This window comes from Erinaceus europaeus, chromosome 9 (genome assembly GCF_950295315.1).
Source record: "Erinaceus europaeus chromosome 9, mEriEur2.1, whole genome shotgun sequence".
Classification (NCBI taxonomy): Eukaryota; Metazoa; Chordata; class Mammalia; order Eulipotyphla; family Erinaceidae; genus Erinaceus; species Erinaceus europaeus.
The window spans coordinates 119,251,684-119,272,906 of NC_080170.1; the positions used below are offsets into that span (position 1 = coordinate 119,251,684).

The 21,223-nt window shown below is 46.8% G+C and overlaps 1 protein-coding gene across 17 annotated transcripts in view; it reads right to left on the reverse strand.

Moving 5' to 3' along the window:
* Nucleotides 1–1,498: 1,498 nt before the first annotated feature.
* SYNJ1 (synaptojanin 1) overlaps nucleotides 1,499–21,223 on the reverse strand; it is a 111,926-nt gene continuing 92,201 nt past the window's right edge. For 3 of the 17 annotated variants that reach the window (XM_060198605.1, XM_060198611.1, XM_060198608.1), the window contains 10 exons: nucleotides 20,873–21,035; nucleotides 19,058–19,267; nucleotides 17,295–17,438; nucleotides 16,724–16,762; nucleotides 14,132–14,179; nucleotides 12,706–12,744; nucleotides 12,509–12,579; nucleotides 10,040–10,148; nucleotides 9,395–9,612; nucleotides 1,499–4,191 (listed from right to left, as the gene is read on the reverse strand). In XM_060198605.1, the coding sequence (XP_060054588.1) occupies nucleotides 3,460–4,191; nucleotides 9,395–9,612; nucleotides 10,040–10,148; nucleotides 12,509–12,579; nucleotides 12,706–12,744; nucleotides 14,132–14,179; nucleotides 16,724–16,762; nucleotides 17,295–17,438; nucleotides 19,058–19,267; nucleotides 20,873–21,035 (1,773 nt within the window). In that variant the 3' untranslated portion in view covers nucleotides 1,499–3,459. Of the gene's footprint in view, nucleotides 4,192–7,186; nucleotides 7,211–9,394; nucleotides 9,613–10,039; nucleotides 10,149–12,508; nucleotides 12,580–12,705; nucleotides 12,745–14,131; nucleotides 14,180–16,723; nucleotides 16,763–17,294; nucleotides 17,439–19,057; nucleotides 19,268–20,872; nucleotides 21,036–21,223 lie in introns of all 17 variants that reach the window. The other 14 variants (XM_060198612.1, XM_060198610.1, XM_060198614.1 and 11 more) reach the window with 9 other exon arrangements.

Sequence of the window (21,223 nt, forward strand, 5' to 3'; positions counted from 1 at the left end):
AATAAAATACTTTATATAAAGAATAAGTCAGGCAGGAGAGATAGCATAGTGGTCCTGCAAAGGACTTCATATCTGCGGCTATGAAGTTCCAGGTGCAACCCCTGTACCACCATAAGCCAGAGCTGAGTGGTGTTCTGGTAAAAACAAAATAAATCAAAATAGTATTTTTCTTTCTTTTTTTTTTTTTCTCTCCAAATAATCCTTTATTGAAGCGCCTTCCTTTGTAAATCTTAACTAGCTGGGCATTCCACAGCACCACTGTTGATGTCATCTGTGATGTCATGAGAATGGTGGCCATCAACATTGCAACCCACAGATGGAGCAGTCCCCAGGATTTCTCTGATGCTTCCAGAGAGTTCTCTAGCTAAAGATCGGTGCCTCTAGCTAAAGATCGGAACCTGGGACACTGCAGCCTCAGGCATGCATGGATGTGTTTTTGCATAACCACTGTGCTGTCTCCTCAGCTCTCAACTGGAATGGTTTTCTTCCAGCCTGCTCCCTCCTTTGGCTTTTAATGACTAAGCTGGATTTCTCAGCGTTCCAGAGCCCGGAAAGTCTAAGTGCAGATGTATGCTGGTGTGGGAGTCCACTGCCTGCTTCCCAGAGCGCTGCCTGCCGTGCTTGGAGTCCACCTGGATGAAAGGGCCAGGGGCTTCTCCCTTTGGAAGCTACACATGGAATGGCTGTGCCAGTTGATGGCCGTGTCCCATCTCTATCCTCAAACTGCTCCCAGTATACAAACCCTAGCATTGGGTTCTCTGTGTTGCTTCACATTTTATAAGATTCTCCTCAAACAGAAGACTGAGTGACGTGTGTGTGCAGGGAGAGGCGAGAGAGTTGCCAAGATTCTGTTTAGCGTCTTTGCGTCAATGCTCATCAAGGACACAGGCTCGTGATACTCTGGTTTGGTCAAGTCCTTCCCTGCTCTGGGGATCAGAGTGAGATTAGCCTCACCAAATGTGCTTGGGACTGTTTCCCTCCCCCACCCCCACCCCCACCGCTTTAATCTTCTGGAAGTTTGAGAAGGGTTGGTGTTCTACTGACTGTTTTACAGAGCTCATATAGTCAGGAGTGTGGGCTTCTTGATGATGAGAAACCTCGAAATCTGTCTTCTTACTTTTATTTTTTACTTTTACGGTTTATTGTTGGATAGACACAGGCAGGAATAGAGAGGGAAGGGGAGACAGGAAGGGTGAGGGCAGAGACACTGCTGCGCCGCCACCACCCAGCCCCTTTCTTACTTCCCTCCTGCAGGTGGGGACCCCCGAGGTCCTTGCGCAGTGCAGCACGTGCACTCAAGCTGCTGCACCGCCACCACCCAGCCCCTTTCTTACTTTCAGAGTCTTACATGGAGAAATAAAATAGGCGGAGATGAGGTACTGACTTAAAACGTCTGGTTTCACACACAAGAGTCCATGTATTTTCTCCCAAATGCCCCTAAGCTTGTAAAGCTGACGGGAAGTGGCTTGTGAGAAATTCTTCCTTTTTGAGCAAAGTATTCAGGATGGTAAAGACATATATTTATTTCATCTGACAGCACATTTCACAGGATCTGTACAGAAGGTCTGTATTCCACTGACTTTAATACTGTACTTCTATAAAGTATATAGTTATAAATATTATATGCCACAGAAGCAATCAAATTCTTACATATAAACAGCAATCTGCTATAGAGAACAAAGAAATTCAAAAGAAATCCTTAGTGTCGAACGCCTGCTCTGCTCGGAACAGAACTGGTATCGGAAAATGACACAGGATAATGGCTAGTAATTCGCAGCGTACCCTGAACCCCACACCTTTGTGTATTCTCAGTAACCTGCCATGTGGAATCCCCCGACGGAGCTGCTATGATATGTATTCTTAGACAGTAGTTTACAGTCGAGAAGGAACACGGCCCACGGAACTGCGGTCGGCACTAGTGAAGTCTGACATGAGTTGAGTTTCGCTAATGGAGAGCAAGTAGCGTATACACGAATCACATAGATGCTGAAGCCAGTTTCAACAAGTTGATTCACACCAGGAAGCACACTGCTGACAGTAACACTGCTGTCTGGGAGAGACTACTGCTGAAATGTTAGGACCACGCCCCCGCCCCCCCCCCCCCCCAAAAAAAAGCACAACAGAAAACTCACAAGAGTTCTTTCTGACAGCAGATACAGGCTGAACAGAGAGAATGGCTTCTATCATGAGTATTTTGATAACATCTGGAAAAGTGCTTCTTGGCTCCTCCTCCACCTGCTCTCCGTGCAGAAGCCCCCTCCCCTCCACACACTCTGAGTCGCAGACATTCAGGGGGAGGGGAACAAACTTGCCTGGAGCACTTGATGGATCAAGGGACAACGAAGCAGCTAGTGCTCACTCGGGGGATTTTCTGGTTGGAATGAAATTGAATGAAATCAAAATACTCCATTCTGTAAAAATTCTGTGTACTTCACAAAATCAAAAAGAGCAGTGCAGGAGTCAGAATCCCCCACCATCTTAGGGCAGGAGCAACAGTGGAGAAGTGTGAGGGGAGCCTGGTGAGGGGAGAGCGAGAGAGGGAGAGAAAAAAGGAACTCGGAGCAAACCCCAGTTCCGAGAGAGCGCTGAGCCCAGTTGCTTTCCCTACTGGTGAGGGCAGAGAGGAGAGCCAGGCTCTGCTGTCCCTCACCAAACCCACTGACCATCAATACAGCACTGAGCACCCACTGTGCTGCTGCCAGCTGCCAAGCCGTGCGGGGCCTGGGGCGGTGGTGCTGGGTGTGTGCTGGGCGTGTGCCGTGTCTGCCGGCCGGGTGGCTGTGCGGCAGGGTCTGCTGCCCTGGCGAGATCCCTTCTGTCTCACACAGGGAATCAGCGCAGTGTTCGGACGACATGTACAGCCATCCTTCTGGCAATGAGCTATTGGGCGGATGAAGACTTTGTTCAAACTTTTAGGTAAGAAACTGATGTGAGTCGTAGTCTAGATGTTCAATTTTAACAGAATGTAAGTGTAGAAATCGGTGTGTGTACACAGGGTTGTTGGGGTTTTTTTTGCCCCCTTTAAAATCAACAGCTTTTTTTGGATTTTGCTTTAGCAGGACTCTGTAGTAGCTCTTTGGTGACTGCTTATAAATACCAACTGTTAACAAGTAGGGACGGGCTGGCAGTAGGACAGTTAAGAGTGGTTTGGGATTTGTGAGACTCTTAGAAGCCTGATAAGGAGTCTACGAACAAGGACTATTTTCTAAAGTAGTTCTGAGCACTTTCTATGGCTACGTCTCACTCTGACTCATCCAGACAGAAACACACCAAAACTCCAGCTACTAATGAGAAGGACTTCTGTTCCCCCACCCCCAATATACACATATTCCCCACGCTGTACACGTTAAATAGTGGTATCTGAGGAAGACGTCAGTGCACTCGACATTTACTTATTGCACATACTGAGTAACTAATGCCCAACTCTTCTGGCTCTCCCTCGCCCAAACTGCTACCCGACTATCTGTCCGTGAAGTCTGGCGTGGGCACCACCTTCGCTGCTGGGACTGTGAAGGAGTCAGCTTGCGGGGCGGTGCCAGGGGGTGGAGGGGGTCTCCTGGACGGCGGCACACAGAAAGGAACGCTTGTCCCTTTAATCCAGTCATCACCAAAGGCCACATAGGAGGAGCCTGAAAACAGACTTGGCTGGCAGCCCGGGAAGTGGTCGTCTTCCTCAAAGGTCACCCATCCTTGGGGGTTGCTGCCTTTCGCTCCAGAAGGGCCCTGCAGGTCGAAGCTGTCCTCGAAGCCACCAGGCAGAGGGGGAGGCTTGCTCAGGGCAGGGAAAGCCCTATCGGCGACAGGCTCGTCCTGGGGTAGCCACGCGGCGGCCTCCGCTGCCTCCTGAGACGGGGTTCGGAATGGGTTCCCGGGTGCCGCCGGCCTGTCGGTGAAGGGATTGGTGCTGGCCGAGCCAGCTGTGAATGGGTTTGGCGAGCTTCGCGCGCTGTCCTGGGACTTGCTCCGGGCTGGGATGGGAGGCATTGCTGGCATGCAACTTACAGTGGGGACGTGACTCTGCGTCGCAGGAGGCGACTGCATCGACCCCTGCGGGCTTGGGGTGAGGGCAGGTAGCATCTGAAATGGCAACTGAGTCTTTGACACAGCGAGCAGGTTCAATGACAGGTCTTCAAACGGGTCGCTTGGGAGTGGTGATTCCAGCCTGACAGCAGGGATCCCGTTGCTTCTCACCTGGGAAGAGAAGGGCAGTGGGTGATCCCGGAGGTCGCAGAGAGCCACCCTCAATACCCTTGATGCTGCCTGTCTCCATATTTTGGGGGTGGGGCGACTGGGGGGGCAAGTATACAAATTAAAACAAACTGCAGCTGTTACTCTGGAGGTGTAAAAGTAGGGGAAAACAGACTAAATTTTACTGCACTGTGGGAAAAGTCCTGACACCATTCTGCATGTAAAAATAGAAAAGAGGGCGGGGGGGGGGAGAGACAGCATAATGGTTATGCAAAGAGACTGATGGCTGAGGCTCTGAGGTCCCAGGTTCAATCCCTGCACCACCTTGAGCTCTGGTGTTAAAAAAAAAAAAAAAAAAAAGAAACAGAAAAGAAAAAAAATGGCGTTATGACTTTTCCAACAATCCAATATTATTATTTTAAAGTTTCTACTAAATAAATGCATTAAAGAAATAAAACTCCCCCTCAAACTAAGTAGAACTGCTTTTAGTCATGCAAGTATTGATAGGGAGAATTGTGCAGAATCCATTAACCGAGTCTCCTGGCCTTCCTCCTTCCAGCCTGGCCACAGACTTAGGCCAGGAGCAGCAGTGAGGTGAGAACTGCAGGGCCCCAGGAGTGGACCATAAATGTGGGTCTTGGCCACGCCCGTGTTGTCGCAAATGTAAAAAGCACATATTCTGCGTCTATACAGATAGTAGATATATTTAAACTTCCGACACCCATTTGTGATGCTGCTGATGTGGTTTCATTGTTTTTTTTTACTGAACGTTACAAAGGAAATTCAACTTTGATGAAAATTAATCCCACGTGTATATCTGTATGACAAGTTGAAGATAGTGCATCTTCTTCCTATTTAAATAAATGGCATTTTTTTTTTTTTGGTAGAGATGGGGCCTCATGGTTGAAGGGACCCTCAACGTTCTTTGCCTATGAAACTAAATTTGCCTTGCAGAAGGGGATCTATGAATGTGACAGGATTCCTGGACCTTCTTCCTTGTGTCAAAACGTTGCAAAGTAGACATGCAATGACTTTAAAACTGGGAGGACCCCTTTTTCTAGCTGGGACAGTCCTTCTAAAATCATTATGGAGCTGTGTCCACAGCGATGTGCGGGGCTGCTGTAAGTGACAGGTGGCTATGAGCTGTGGCTGCTGGGAGGGCGTCTCAGGAATGTGTGCTCTGTGCCTGGCTCACAGAGAAGCTTGGCGAGGTAGCGAGTGGCTACAGGCCTTGGCAGAGCCAGCTCTCCTTTCTGGAATGAGCACTGAGATAAATGCTAGCTTGAAGAGCAGACGAGCTCTGATTTAAAAAAAAAAAAAAAACAAAAAAAAACAACAAACCTCTACAGAATTGTTCAGACAAGGTAGATGGATGGCTCTTCATGCCAAATTTAAAGTAAACCAAGCTTCAGGTTGGAAAGGGATGGAGGAGGAAGAATTTTAAGCTTGAGACTAGAACTGGAGCAAACTGGATCTTAGGTAGCTATTGACAAAGATATAACGAGATGTTCACAGGACTTATCGAAACCAGAGCAACAGTCCCGGTGAGATGGGGCTGCATCTTGTGAAATGATTACTGGGCACTGAAGATTAGGGGGGAAAAAAAAAAGAACATTCATTTCCAGAAGAAAACAGGTGTGGACCACTTCTTGAGAGAGTAACTCTCAGGGCCAGGCAGTGGCACACCTGGTTAAGTGCTCGTATGACAGTGTGTGAGGACCTAGGTTCAAACCCCTGGTCCCCACCTGCGGGGGTGGGGGGATCTTCACAAGTGATGAAGCAGGGCTGCAGGTGTCTATCTGTCCCCCTCTCCCCCCCTCCATTCTCAATTTTTCTGTCTCCATCCAATAATAAGTTTTTTTAAAAAAGATCTTTAAAAAAAAAAGGGGAGACTAGCTCTCCATCTGCTGACTGCCTTCCCCCATTGTCTAGAACATACTCTGTCATTGAACAAACAGGTGTATTTTTCTTTCAAGTGAACATGATAGTAAACTTGTGCAAAAGAGGAGAAGTGGACTCTTCAGTCGTATGCTGAGTGCACTAAGGGTAGGGAGGGCTACTGTGGAGATCTGCTTGAGAGGAAAACTGATTGACCAGAGAGATCACCAAAGTATAATCAACCTGATGTGACCGACAGTCTCTGTGTTCTTTGTGATTTGTATAATAGAACAGAGCTACTTCACTGGGTCTGTGACCTGGCTAGGGAGCCCTTGTTCTCTCAGGGCGGATATAACAGCCCATGGCACAGGCACCATGGGCAGAAGGCCGTGTTCTGCATGGCTTAGAATAGCAGTGTTGCCAAGTAAACGCTATATATTTACATATATTTATTTTCACATATAAAGTTTTTCCTTCATATTAAGTTCATCTGATAGAAATTTTTCCCAGAGTTGGAATACGGAAACCATACCACCATTCACCTCGGCAGTCCCAGATGACCAGGCAGCGAAGACTGTCTGACAGAAGGGTGTTGGAAAGACCTGCACATGTTATCAATTAACTTTCATCATTCTGAATCATCAATTCTTCCTTACCAATATTTTGCTACTAAAACCATTTGGGAAAAAAAAAAATCCCCAAAAGAAATCTAAGGGAAAAAAAAAAAGAATTTTGTATTTACATGATTTTGCCATCGTTAAATTCATAACCAATTTGGTTTTTGCCAAATTCCATATACTTCAAAGCTTTATACTTTTTCTAGTTTAGTTAATTTTTGTTTAAAAACAAAAATTATACTTTTTCTAGTTTAGTTAATTTTTGTTTAAAAACAAAGCAAAACAAAAATGATAAAGCATTAGCAAGAACAACTAAGATGATTCCTAAAAAGCTGAAATTGTAAGGCGAGAGAAAGGCAGGTTGGATGGTATGAGTAAGGTTATGAATGTGGATGGGGGGCTTTGAACAGCGGTGAGGCTGGAGATGTATGAGGCCGGAGTCCATACATCAGATGTGCTAGGACAGATGGAAGTGCACAGAAAATGGAGAAATGGTCCGGTACCTGTTACCCTGACGGTTGCTCCTGCTTTGAGAAAGGGAACACAGACATCAAAGGAAAGAGTTAGGAGGACAGTCTGAGAGCACCCGGCAACCTCGCACATTCAGTCTTCAAGATCCACATTAGTTCTCTGCCATGAACAGCTCCCAGGGCAGCAGTAGCTGCAGTCGGGACTCCCGCCTGGAGGTCACCCTGGTCCCTCTGTGGCTCTGACTGGGGGCTGTGTCACTGAGCTCAGGCTCCGTAGTTAGTTCTGCCTGAGGGGCGGCTGACGCTTAGATGTGGAGGGCGGGTATTGGACAGACCCAGGCAGCCGAGGTTGCTGGCCACGAGGGGACGGCCCTGGGGCGGCTGCTTCTCTATGTCCCGCTGGAGCTGCTGGCCACGGGTCCGCAGCTGACAGGTTCACGTTTTGTGTAGGGAGTATGTAACCTTAATAGGCATCTGAATGAAGAGAATCTTTCCTAGACAGAGCCACGGAGGCAAAGACTCAGATGGCAGCAAGCAACGCTGGGCCGTGTCTGTAAGTTGTCAATACCCTGTAGAGGTGGTGGGACAGGGGTGTGTGTGTGTGTGTGTGTGTGTGTGTGTGTGTGTGTGTGTGTATTTTGCTGAGGCTGGGCTTTGTGTGCATGCAGTTTCACAGATCCAGTCAAAGGGCCTTCACTCTGCTAGAGACAAAAAAAGGGAGAGACACGACAGGGCCAAAGTCCCCCGGTGCTGCTGTGAGACTCCTACATGGTGGTGCTGGGGCTCAAACCTGGGCAGGTCACGTGGCCAGGCATGTGTCCCACCCAGTGAGCTATCTCTCTGGCCCAGAATCACAAAGAACTGGAGAAGGCACCGAGTGAGCAGTCCTGAGGCTACCTTACATTAATTACCAGGGAAGGTAGCAGACAAGTAAGTGGGCCATATTGGAACGGCATCCTTTCCCACTCACAGCCACCGTGTGAGCCTTGCTCGTTTTCAGCGTTTATTCATTTCTGAGTAGGCATGACCCTTCTGGTTGCCGAGTCAGAAGTTCCGGAGACCAAGCTCCTCCTTTCCCCACAGCACGGCACCTTCCTCGAAGGAGAATGTGCGCACTGTGACCCGCCGCGGTCTCCACACCAACGGGAGACCTGACCTCCCCCCCTGAGGAAGGGCCGTCTGTCTGTGTGGGTGATGCTCAGAGGGGACTTTGATGCTGATGGCTGCGGCAGAGGGACAGCTAGATACCCAGGACGTAAGGCAGAGCCCTCTGGGACTCCCAGTGAACTCGAGACCGGGGCTGAGCACAGTCTACCAGGCCACGCTCAGTGTGTGCTGCCGGCCACCGGGTCACCTCCGATGGGCACTATCCTGAGGGGGGCACGCAGCAGTGAAGAGAACACTGATCTCGGCAGATCTGGGCATCATGGGTGACTGTCCGCAGCAAACTGTCGTCTTGCTTGACGACTTGCTCTGTGGAGATGTTCCAGCACTGCAGCTATGGTTATATTGGTCTGAACTGGATCTCTGGCGCTGCATATGCCAGTGGGCTGCTCTGGTTCTCGTTCCCTCATGTTAATATGTAAATCTGTTTTTTTTTCTTTTTAAAGATAGGAACAGAGAGGCAGAGAAAGCAACTGAATAAGGCTACGGTCCTGCAGCTTCATGCTACACAGTGGGGGCCAGGCTCGAGCGTGGACCGTGCAGAGCAGCACACTGTTCAAGTGAGCCGTTTCTACGGTCCCATCAATCTTGTTTTTAAAGAAAGAATCCTCCTCAAGGCCGGATGGAGACACACCTGGATCAGCACACATGTGCAAGGACCCAGGTTCAAGCCCCCACCCCACCTGCAGGGGGGAAGCTTTGCAAGTGGTGAAACAGTGCTGCAGGGCCAGGTGTCTCTCTCTCTCTCTCTCTCCCCCCTCCCCTTCCCTCAGAATTCTGTCTCTAGCAATAATAATAATAAAAATTAAAAAATCCTAATCTAGGATCATTCTCGCATTCTCCAAGAAACCTTAGTAATAGGTTAAGAGGGGGAAGGAAACACCCAAAGCCCCACTCAAGCCGTGCATTTTGTTACATGACCGGCAGATGCGTCATGACACCCCATAGCTCAAGATGCTATGACAGCCAAAAGGCAGACAGATCTGATGAGTCCGCTTCTTCCAAAAGCTAATTCTCAGTGTCCGAAGGCTCAGCCAGAGGCCTCCGCCAGGGTCACGGGCTTCCTTGAGGGCTTACTTGTGGCTGTGCTGCAGGCTCTGAAGGCAAGCTGTGGGAAGACCTGCTCCGAGGAGGTGGCTGGGGGGGCATCTCCAGGTTCGGCTGCGGGGCCTGCTGAGGCGGAGGGGCTGCTGTGGGGACCAGAGGCTCCGGCATCTTGTGAACAGGTGGGGGCAGAGGAGACTGCACAGGAGCAGCAGCCTGAGGCTTCATTGGCTCAGGGAGAAAAGCTGGACCTGGAAAATAAAGATTATTCCGGCTGTCAGGTGCTTTCTAGAAAACCCTTGGCCCATCCTTTAGTGAGATGGTAGGACATTCCAGTCCCCCCCCCCCACACACACACACCAATAACCGTATCTTTTGTGGCATAAAGAAGGAATATGAGATCTCTTTCTGATTACTTTGTGCATGCTGAGAGGTGATGGGTGGGGAAAGGGTTAAGAAAAAGCAAAAGAATAAAGAACAAAGCAGGTCACTCAAATCTAGTACCTGGGCTGGGGAGACAGCATAATGGTTTTGCAAAGAAGACTTTCATGCCTGAGGCTCCCAGGTCCCAGGTTCAACCCCCAGCACCACCATTAGCCAGCCAGAGCTGAGCAGGGCTCTAGTCTCTGGACCTCTGGATCTCTTTCTCTTATTAAAATAAAAGAATCTAGCGCCCACCTTTCGGTCCTTCTGATGTCTTGCTTTGGCTCTCGGGGGTTAGTCTTCCAGCAGACGCCCGAGCCTGGCTCTGTGGGGCGCTGATCACACCAGCACGAGGAGGAATAGTCTAAGGACAGGAAATGGAACACTGGAGACACTGAGCTATTTTCTGACAAGATGTTATCAACATATATATTTAAATTGCCTCCAGGATTATTGTTGGGGTTTGGTGCCTGCACAATGAATCCACTGTTCCTGGCGGCCACTTTTTTTCTTTTCTTTATTTGATAGCATAGAGATAAACTGAGAGGGAAGGGGAGTTAGGGAGAGAGACAGACACCTGCAGTACTTGCTTCACCACTCATGAAGCTTGCCCCCTGCAGGTGGGGAGTGGGGGCTTGAATCTGGGACTTTGTGCATGGCAATGTGTGCACTTAATTAGGTGTACCACCACCCGGTCCCTAAATATATTTGCCTGTGCACCTCATTTAATCTCCTTTTTTATTTTCCCATCAAATCCTAACCACAGAGCCAAAATTAAGAAAAAAAAATCTTCCGTGGTCAGGAAGATGGCTCAGTGCTGGAGAAAAGGACTTGGGGGCGTGAGGTCCTAGGGCTGATCTCAGGCACTGAGTGAGGCTCTGCTGTCTCCTGCTTTAAGAAAACAAACAAATCCTGGCAAGAATTTCTCTTTCAGGAAAGTGGCAGGTGAAACAGTGCTGCAGGTGTCTCTTGTTGTTGTTGTTATTATTGTTGTTATTGCTGTTGCTGCTGGATAGGACAGAGAGAAATGGAGAGAGGAAGGGAAGACAGAGAGGGGGAGAGAGTCCTATCCTATCAAATAAAAAAAGTATATATATTTCTTTTATAAATATTAAAAAAAATTTTTTTGCTTTTAAATATTTCGTTTTATTATTTTTTATTTATTTTCCCTTTTGTTGCCATTGCTGCCTTTTTTATTGTTGTTGTAGTTATTGTTGTTGTTATTGATGTCGTCGTTGTTAGATGGGACAGAGAGAAATGGAGAGAGGAGGGGAAGACAGAGGGGGAGAGAAAGACAGACACCTGCAGACCTGCTTCACTGCCAGTGAAGCGACTCCCCTGCAGGTGGGGAGCCGGGGGCTCGAACCTGGATCCTTACGTTGGTCCTTGCGCTACCGCCCGACTCCCAACTTTCTCTCACTCTATTAGTTCCTGAGGCTGGGCACTGGTTGGTAGAGCGCACACATTATAGTGTGCAAGGACCCAGGTTCAAGTCCTCGGGCCACACCTGCAGAGGGGAAGTGAAGCTTCACAAGCAGTGAAACAGTGTGTCTCTTTCTTCCTCTTTCCTTTTCTCTTGCCTCTCAATTTCTGACTCTAGACACAGTAAGAAGTGAGAAAGGGCTAGGGAGACAGAATAAGGGTAATGCAGAAGACTTTGTCCAATCCCCAGAAGCACCATAAGCCAGAGCTTAACAGTGCTCTGGTCTTTCTATACCTCTCTCATTACAGTAAGAACCAGTTCCTAGTATCCACTCACCAGCTTGAGGTTGGCCAACAGCTCTATTAGACTATCTCTAGTCACTGGTTACTGGTTTCCGATTTCTTTTACTGCTGCTATCCCAGAGAAAATTCTCATTTAAATAATAGATTATATAGCTAAATACAAGGGAATATTAGCTGAACACAGAAAGTACATACAGGCTCACAAGGAAAGGCCCTAGTGAATCTGCTATCCTACTTTCAATACCTTAGAAACTTAGAAGCTTCAGTATACTAATTCTCCTGTATCTTTTCCCCTGAAATATAGTTTTGGTTTTTTTTCTCTTGCCTCCAGGGTTATCACTGGGACTCGGTGCCTACACTACGAATCCACTGGTCCTGGAGTCTATTTTGTCCCTTTTGTTGCCTTTGTTGTTTATGGTTGTTACTGCTGTCGTTGCTGTTGGATAGGACAGAGAGAGATCAAGAGAGAAGAGGAAGACGGGGGGAGAGAAAGAGAGACACCTGCAGACCTGCTTCACCGCTTGTGAAGTGACTCCCCTGCAGGTGGGGAGCTGGGGGCTCGAATGAGGATCCTTAGACCGGTCCTTGCGCCTTGCGCCATGTGCATTTACCCCACTGCATCACCACCCAGCCCCCCAAATCTAGTTTTTTTTAAAAGTCTTTTTTAATCAAAGGATGACTCCACAGCCTTGTCAACTACTCAGACATCCTAATAAAGAGCTTCCAAATAATTTGCTCTCTGATCTGCTTGGAGATTCTGAGTTAGTTCTTCCGTGACCCTCATGGCTTAGGTCTGCTGCTTTTATTCCAAACAACCCAGTGTGCTTAGTCACTCTTAGAGTGGCCTTGGAGACCACTGAGGGCAGTTCCCTCCTTTTCTAGTGGAGAAAACTGGGGCACTGTGAGGTCCCATAATTTCTCCCAGGTATCAGGTGTCACTAGAAGTAAGTGAGCCCTCGAACCCAAGCCTCTGGGCTCCCAGGTTAGGCATGGACATACCGGTCTGGCCGAGCCGTATCCAGCAGGTCCTGGGCCTGCAAGTCCTGCTTGAGGGGGAGGCTGGCTGCGTCCTGAACAAAGAGACATCACATGATGCATTTCCGTTACTTTTCCAAGGAAGAAACAAGAAACCAGCCCATATACTGCAAGGGTCTATTCACGACCCGATTTAAGTAGCCAAAGTCAAGTGTTTTTACCTATGTTCTCTTTCCGTGCCATTCCAGGGCTTTTGGGTGCTTTGAAGCAGGAAGGAGAAAAAATTAGGCTTAGGTACACCGTAGAGCAACCCGCACAGGATCAGCAGACATGGGGACAGGAGGACTTTGATTGGGGTAATGAAGGCCATTACAGTGTCTCTCCCGGATGAAATCAGAATGCTGTCTAGGGACACTTAGATCACTCTTCGTGGGGTTCTCCCCCACCGAGCTCTTTCTCACGGACCTTGAAAACTTATGGTCAGAGGGAGACACACAAGTTGCTCCCTGGACTGACAGATTTACACTTTCCAAGTTACTAAAGAGGTTCCGACGTCACTACTCTAAGGTTTCCTGCTACAGAGATTACTGTGGATACTGTAGTCACCTTATGCCAAGAGCTTCCAGGTTTCTACAATAAAAGTCATCATCAAGGTGGAGTACAGGCAAGCTGTGTTATCCAAGCCTGCCTTCCAAAAGCCAGTGTGAAGTAAGATCTAGACACATCAGAAAAATAGTGGATGACATAAACCACTAGGGGAGGCAAAAAGCTGGGCGAGTGAAAAGAAGCTCCTCAGATTCATCCTTCTTTTGAGAAGAAATTCAAGTGCAATTGTCACATGAAGTGGACAGTCATCTGACAACCGTGACTGTACTGAATGGTCTCCTCCTTAGCAATCTTCTAAGCAAAGTTAATTCTGCACTATCGAAAACACACAAACATTTGTTTTCCTGATATTAGCCACAGGACACTATACTCTTGAGTCTGAATAGGGTTTCATTATAACCGCTAGTTTTTATGACTTCAGAGTCAGTATAGTGCATTTCCAAACATGGCTTATTCTGAAGAATTTGGAAAGTGTCTTTTTTTTTTTTTTGCCTCCAGGGTTATCACTGGGGTTTGGTGCCTGCACTACCAATTCACTGCTCCTGGCGGCCATTTTCCCTCTTTTTTTTTTTGGTTTCTACTTCTGTTCTTTCTTTCTGTTTTACTGGATAGGACAGAGAGAAACTGAGAGGGGAGGGGAAGATAGAGAGATAGACACCTGCAGACCTGCTTCACTGCTTGTTAAAGTGTCCTTTCTACAGGTGGGGAGTGGGGGCTTGAACCCAGGTCTTTGAATATGACAATATGAGTGCTTAACCAGGTGCACCAGAGCCTGATTCCCGAAGGTGCTCTTCTTACAGTAATATTGTTTAACAATTTCACATTCTAAGTCATGCAGAGTCTATACAAAACAACACAGAATCATAGGGGAACTACATGATATCCACTAGAACGATCCACAACATAGAAGGGAAAGAGAAGAGAGGACCGCGAGATATAAATAAGGAGAGGGAGCTAAGAAAAGCTTGAGAATGCCTTCACACACAGGAAGGACTGACAGTAAGACAAGAGACCCGTTTCCACGACGCACAGGCCTGTTACCTTCTAGCTCTCGCCTAGCTACCCCCGGGCTGGGAGGGGCTCCAGTACCTTTTCAGAGAGAGAACAGAAACTATACGTTGTTCCGGTCCCACAGAACAGAGGGACAGGCAGGCAAACAAACTAGTTTTGGCATTTGCAAAGAAAAAAAAAAAAAAAAAACTCTTCCTGCTTTAAATTCCTTCAAGGATATCAACACAGACCAAAGTGATTTAGTTTCCTAACTCCAACCTGATTCCTTCCTTTCACTTTCACCAAGTAAAAGTAGAATGAATGAGTATTTTTTTTTGTTTTGCTTTGAGTTTTTAAGATTTATTTTTTAATATTTATTTATTTGTTATTTATTCCCTTTTGTTGCCCTTGTTGTTTTATTGTTGTAGTTATTACTGATGTCATCGTTATTGGATATGACAGAGAGAAATGGAGAGAGGAGGGGAAGACAGAGAGGGGGAGAGAAAGACAGACACCTGCAGACCTGCTTCACCACTTGTGAAGCGACTCCCCTGCAGGTGGGGAGCCGGGGTTTTTTTTTTTTTTTAGATTATGAGCAGTAGATAGTCTCACTACAGATGCTCCAAAATTTGCTAGTCAATAGAGAGAAATATAGTCGCATTTTAAATTTCATTATGTAAGTTTTAGGAGATGAGTATGCCTGTCTTAGAAGCTATTTTCTGATGTATTCTCTTTTCCTATTTCATTGGAGTTAATGGTTGACACCAAGGCCCTGCTTCTCATCTCCCCATGGTGGGTGTCTGCAGGACACTCTTTCTCCTGAGCTCAGCCCCTTCCACCATCATGCACCAGGACCTTAGAACCTCTCCATTCAACCCCGTCCTCCTTCCCCACAATCCTGTACTTTGCTGCAGTGGATGTACTGTGTTTTCTTTAAATCTGAATTTAAGAGAAACTGAGAGGGAAGGGGGAGACAGAAAGGGAAAGACACAGAGAGAGCCCTGCAGCCCTGCAGCCCTGCCTCACCACTTGTGAAGCTTTCCCCGTGCAGGTAGGGACCAGGGGTTGAACCTGGGTCCTTTTACACTGTAGTGTGTGCACTTAACCAGGTGCGCCACTGCTTGCTCCCCCCCCCCTTTTTTTTTTAACTGACAGCACTATCATGACTTCTCAAGCATTCTGCCATAAAGGACAGCTACTGGTGGCTTGCAAACCCCGCCAACTCCAGCACTAGGAAGAGAAGCCGGTGTTAACAGTCCCTATGTAAGTCATGGAATTGCGAATATAACTTTTCAGAGGTTCATTTAGAAATGTCCTTTCTGCAGGCTGCCTGCCTATCTCATTAAAAGAGGAAATAGAATTGATGGTGAAAAAATAAAGGAAGGTGGGAGTTGGAAAGGGAGGGTGAGCACTTCCTGTATGCCATGGGAAGGCTGCAGCCTAGAGCTTTCTGCAGAAGCTGTGACACTCAGCTAAAGGGCAGTGCCGTCACTACACGGTCACTCAAGTCAGTATGCAGGCCAGTTCCATGTGTAACAACAGCGTCGCCTGCCATGGGTCTGATCTACTCACATACAATGACGGGCCTTTCTCCTCCTCCCTCCCCTCTCCCCTTTGTCTTTCCCCAGAGTGCTGCTTAGCTCTGGCTTACGGTAGTGCTGGGGACTGAATACCGGACCTCAGAGCCTTGGGCATGTCAATCTGTTTTGTAGATACTGTGCTCAAATTGGGATTTGTGAAGTTCTGTGCAACTGCGATAACCTGTCCCTTTCCCTTCTCCTTATGGAGAATTAGATCAAATACATTTGCTAAATGCACATCTTCAACTGAACTTTGAGAGATTTTCATGTAAACCAAGCAAGCTACACTTTAAAAAAACAACCCGTGCATGTAAAAAATGATCTTACTGGGGGAAGAAGGGCAAAAAATGATCTTACTGGCTACGGAAGAAGGGCAAACGCTAGAAGAAGAAGAACTGGAGGAAAATGCTCTTACACTGAAAAATGAAGCATGAGTTTTATGGAAAGTTATGGAAAAGCCATGCAAGGTGGAAGTTATATTTCATACAGTTACTAGAATTTGAAAATATATTTCTAGAAAATGTGGCTAGTTCACAAGCTATCAGAAAGTACTGGAGCTCTAACACGATATAACAGAATCAAATACTTGGAAAATGTCTATATTCACAGTACTTGAAGCTCCTTTGAAATCTGTTGGGTTTTTTTGATTGTTTGTTTGTTTTTCTGTTTACCAGAGTACTGTTCAACTTTGATTTATGGTAGTGCTGGAGATTGAACCTGGAACCGTTGGTGCCTCAGGCATGAAAGTATCCTCCCAGCCCCCACCAACTGCCTGATTTTAAGGATTAATTCTTTGTAACCAAATTCAGTGGATTTATAAAGAAAAAGCTATCAGGTTTTGATAAGTCATTCTACGTCTACCTGGGAGACGAAAGCACTTGCTGATTCTAGTCTCTAGTAACACTAAATTCTAACCTTTCACTTAATGGGAAGAAAATAGCAGATTGGGACTGTTATTAACATGGACCACGAGTGTCATTCACTTTAACTTTTTACCAAGTAAACATAAATGCATTTCCTTTACAGAGATAAAACAGCGAACCCAACAAATGTAAAAGTTTACCTCCAAATTCCTTTCTAGCAGGTGCAGGACTCCTAGCCCCTTAAGTTCATAAGATAACACGCAGCAGAAAGGGAATGACATTAAACAAGAATTGAAATGTCAAGGATTTAACTGTATCTGACATACTAATATTAAGGGGTTGTTAAAAAAAAGCTACTGTTCAAATATTTCTGACTAGACAACAGTATATTTAAGAGGGTATTTTAACATACAAAATTTTCTAGTAACTAAGTACAGACACATTCTTCAGTTCGAATGGTACACTTTACAGAAATCAGTACAGTTAATCAAGCTAGCAGAACCAAACAATTCTTTGCCCATTTGTTGTGAGATGGCAGTTATGAAAACACATCACAGAAAATTAGGAAGCACTCTATTTCTAGAAATATGCTGTGCCTACTGTGCTCTTTAGAGAACAGTGAAAGCAGTGATGATTGAGGAGCAGTAAAATCTAGAAAGGAGCGTTTGAAAACATGCCAAGTGGCTAAAGACACTGCTTCTCATCCCATGTAAAAGGAGAGTGGAGGGAGGTTTTAGATCCAGCAGAAATGGGCGTTATGTGGCTGGTTACCTGAAGGTGGAGGTGGCCTCTGTGGGGGAGCGGGCCGAGCGGGAGGAGCGACGGGACGGGGAGGAGGGGGCCGCTTGGGCTCTAAGGCCTGGGTGGAGTCTTTCTGCTGTACTTGCGTGGCTGGCAAAGTCTCGATAGGAGAACCTGAAAAAAATGTATACAGAGTAAGATCAGATCTCAAGGGACTGTGAGTACAAAGATGTATTACTACTTCCCATATTAATGTGATAAATTCTTTCTTGGGCTAATTTCCCAGGTCTGTGCTATAGTATGACAGGCGTTTTATACGATCAACGACATCACTCATGGTTCGTACACGGGAGCACCAATGGTAGCACTATCCTACCAGGACCCCAAGTGCTGCACACTCTTCGACTGAGTGGTCCTATCAGGGTGCCACAAAGTGCTGACCTCACTCATTTGCATTCTGCTGGCCAGTAGTGAGAATAAGTGAAAAAGAAGCTTCACCTCTATTGCATCCTGGATGGATGAATTTGTCTATTATTTATTTATTTTCCCTTTTGTTGCTCTTGTTTTTTTATTGTTGTTGTAATTATTGTTGTTGTTGATGTCATTGTTGGATAGGACAGAGAAAAATGGAGAGAGGAGGGGAAGACAGAGGGAGAGAAAGATAAGATACCTGCAGACCTGTTTCACCACCTGTGAAGTGACTCCCCTGCAGGTGGGGAGCTGGGGGCTTGAAACTTACATTTTGCGCCACGTGCACTTAACCCGCTGCGCTACCATTCGACTCCCAAATTTGTCTATTTTAAAGGTTCCTGGAACTCAGGAAAGGTGAGTGGCAGCTGACACTTGGGGTTCACCTCATATGCCACTGGGGATCCCTGGCAGCTCCTGGACACAGCCCTTGGAAAGACGCTGCTGGCTTTATCTAATCAAGCCAGCCCTCTAAGAACTGTGCGAAAGAATAAGAGAAGTTTGTGTAATCAGCAGCTTCCAGAGAAAAATTTTCCAACTCTGTAAATTTCAGTTTGAAAGTTTGTTTGAGGGACAGGGAGATGGCTCCATCTGGCGGGAGGCACACTTTGGCAGGTGTGAGGGCCTGGGCTGAGCCTCAGGCTTCACGCGTGGGAGCATGATGTCTGACTGGTGCTGTGATGTCTCTTCCTCTCTCCCTGTCTCTTAGATTGAAGAAAAAAAATTTGGGAGTTGTGGAATCATGCTGGTATAAAGTCTCTTGTGCTGACAGAAATGATGGTAAAATGGGCTAGGTGGCACTGTACTTAGTTGAGTGCACATGCTAGCACACTTGAGGACCCAGGTTCAAGTCCACAATGCCCATTTGCTTCACCAGCAGTGAAGCTATGCTAAAGGTGTCTCTCTCTCCCCCTATGAGAAAAAGAAAAATCAAATAAATAAAATAAAACAAAATTTGAAGGAATTTTGTATGACCTCTTTTCCTCTCTTAATATAGGTAGCGTTTAGACATAGTTAAACACAAGTAGTTATGGGTTCGTATAATAAAGGCAGGAAAGTATCAGTTATAAGAAATGGATAAACCTCATAACAGAAAAAAAGGCCAAAGGCTCTCATCTAGGGACAGTGATGAGGAGAGCCCTTCCTGTTTCAGGGCTTACCAGCTACGTAGATTCTTTTTGTAGTCACAGAAAACATGGTTTACTTCACGCTCTGAGTGTTATAGCCAAACAAAAATGACTCCCCAATAGCATCAGGGACTGGACTCTGAACTAGGAAGGTCAAACACAAGAGCCAGGGAAAGTCACCCAGCTCTGAATACGTACTTTGGGAAGCTGCGTGCCCAGAAGTCTTCGAAGGGACCCGACTTGGTCGCAGGGGGAGAGAAGGCACGGGGCCCTCGGAGATCGTAGGCGACTGGCAGGGGCTGGTCCGGGGTGAAGAGCTCGGGGAGGTGCCGAGGCCAGAGCTTGGGGATGGCTGCAGATGTTGAGGAAGGATCTCTTCGACTTCCGTGTTGTCGTCATCCACATCACCTGAGGAAACAAACGCCAGGTTACCAGAGCTGCTTCCAGTTTTCTGTGCTCAGGGGTGTGTGCACCACTTCAGGTCTTAAGGGGTTAAATACTCAAAATTAACACGGGGACATCAGGACACTGCTAATGTGCATGCGGTAGGCATGTTGACTTATCTGCACAAAGCCAGGAACAGTGCAAATGCTCTTCTACAAGTGAACTAAAGGCATCTGAATCACCTCTGAGGAACAGGCTGACAGTGATGTACTGATATTTGGAGCTGCGTTGATTCAACAGCTTTCAAATTCCACCGAGCACCATATCGGTGCTGGTGGGCTCAGACCAACTGCTTTCCCTCCAAGCCTTCCTCCGTGCTCTATGGAACTGACTGCCTTCTCCCCTGCCCTCTACTCTGATTTGGCCCTCAGAGCAAACACACACTCTCTCAGACAAACTCCATACCCAATCCTCACCTGTTACTTAGCTGAACACTGCTTCTCCCCTGTGCACTCATCTCTTACCTCAAGGCTACAAAGTCAAGTCAAGGTGTCCCTTGCAACTTAATCCCAGTTTCAGAACAGTACTCTTCCAACCCCAAACAAAATGGCCCACTCCTTCATGGCTACGCCATCAGGAATTCACACCACTGCTCCAGCCTGCTTGCAGCCATGACCTCTTACCTCCATCCTTGAGGTCCCTTAAGCGCTGTCGTGGAGTGGAGGACTAAGAAGGGAGCAAGAGGCAAAGCCTCAGTTCTTGGCCTTCTGCTGCTGACACCCGTGCCTCCACTGCAGACAGGAGAGCGCTCCCTACCTCTGAGCCGGGAAACTCCAAAGTGCCAACCTAGGCTTATTCCACAATGTGGTATTAAGGAAAAGGGCTGAGGGAGTCGGACAGTAGCGCAGCGGGTTAAGCGCAGGTGGCGCAAAGCACAAGGACCGGCCTAAGGATTCTGGTTCAAGCCGCCGGCTCCCCACCTGCAGGGGCGTCGCTTCACAGGCGGTGAAGCAGGTCTGCAGGTGTCTGTCTTTCTCTCTCCCTCTCTGTCTTCCCCTCCTCTCTCCATTTCTGTCCTATCCAACAACAACAACATCAATAACAACAATAATAACAACACTAATAACTACAACAACAAAACAAGGGCAACAAAACGAATAAATAAATATTTAAAAATACTCTGAAATGTATCCTCTTTTGTAGTTACTACTTTGAAGTCTTTCCTGCTGCCAAAATGTCCACTTTGAAGGTCTAGTTTTCTTTTTCTTTTTTTAATTTTATTTATCAATGAGAGGGATAGGAAGAGAGAGAGACAGACAGAGAAAGAACCAGACATCATGCTGGTACATGTGCAGCCGGGGACCGAACTCCAGACCTCATGCTTGAGAATATGCTCTTTATCCACTGTGCCACCTCCCGGACCACAAAGTTCTAGTTTTCAATCTTAACTGCAATTAATGGAGTCAAATCACACACCAAAAACCCAACTTGTGTTCTGACAACTGTAAAGACCTTCCTGAATTTCAGAATGGGAGAACGGTACACACACTTAGAGTCCAGCGTGACATAAACACAGTCTAATAAGCGCTGCTGTGTGTGTTAAAAGAGGGACGGACACCAAGCACAAACCTTCCATATCAAAGTCTGCTGTGACCTCCGCGTCTTCACCGAGCAGGGTCGAGCTTGTTGACGATGGCAAGGGAACACTGATTTTCTCCAGACTCATTTCCTCTTCCAAAGTTTTGATCCAGTCTGGGCTTTTTAAATTAATAGTTATCGTTCGACCCAATAACTAGTTGAGGGGGAGAAGAAAAAAAAAAAAGGAAGTATTTTTGGAATGAAAGTTAACAACCTTGAAATAAACTGCTTTGGTTACACTATGTAACAGCAGTGGCTTCATTTAGCTGATCTCAACACAACTGTCTCACAAACACAGAATGTGTGAATTTAGTGTTTCTTTCTCTCCGTAGTGTGTGTGTG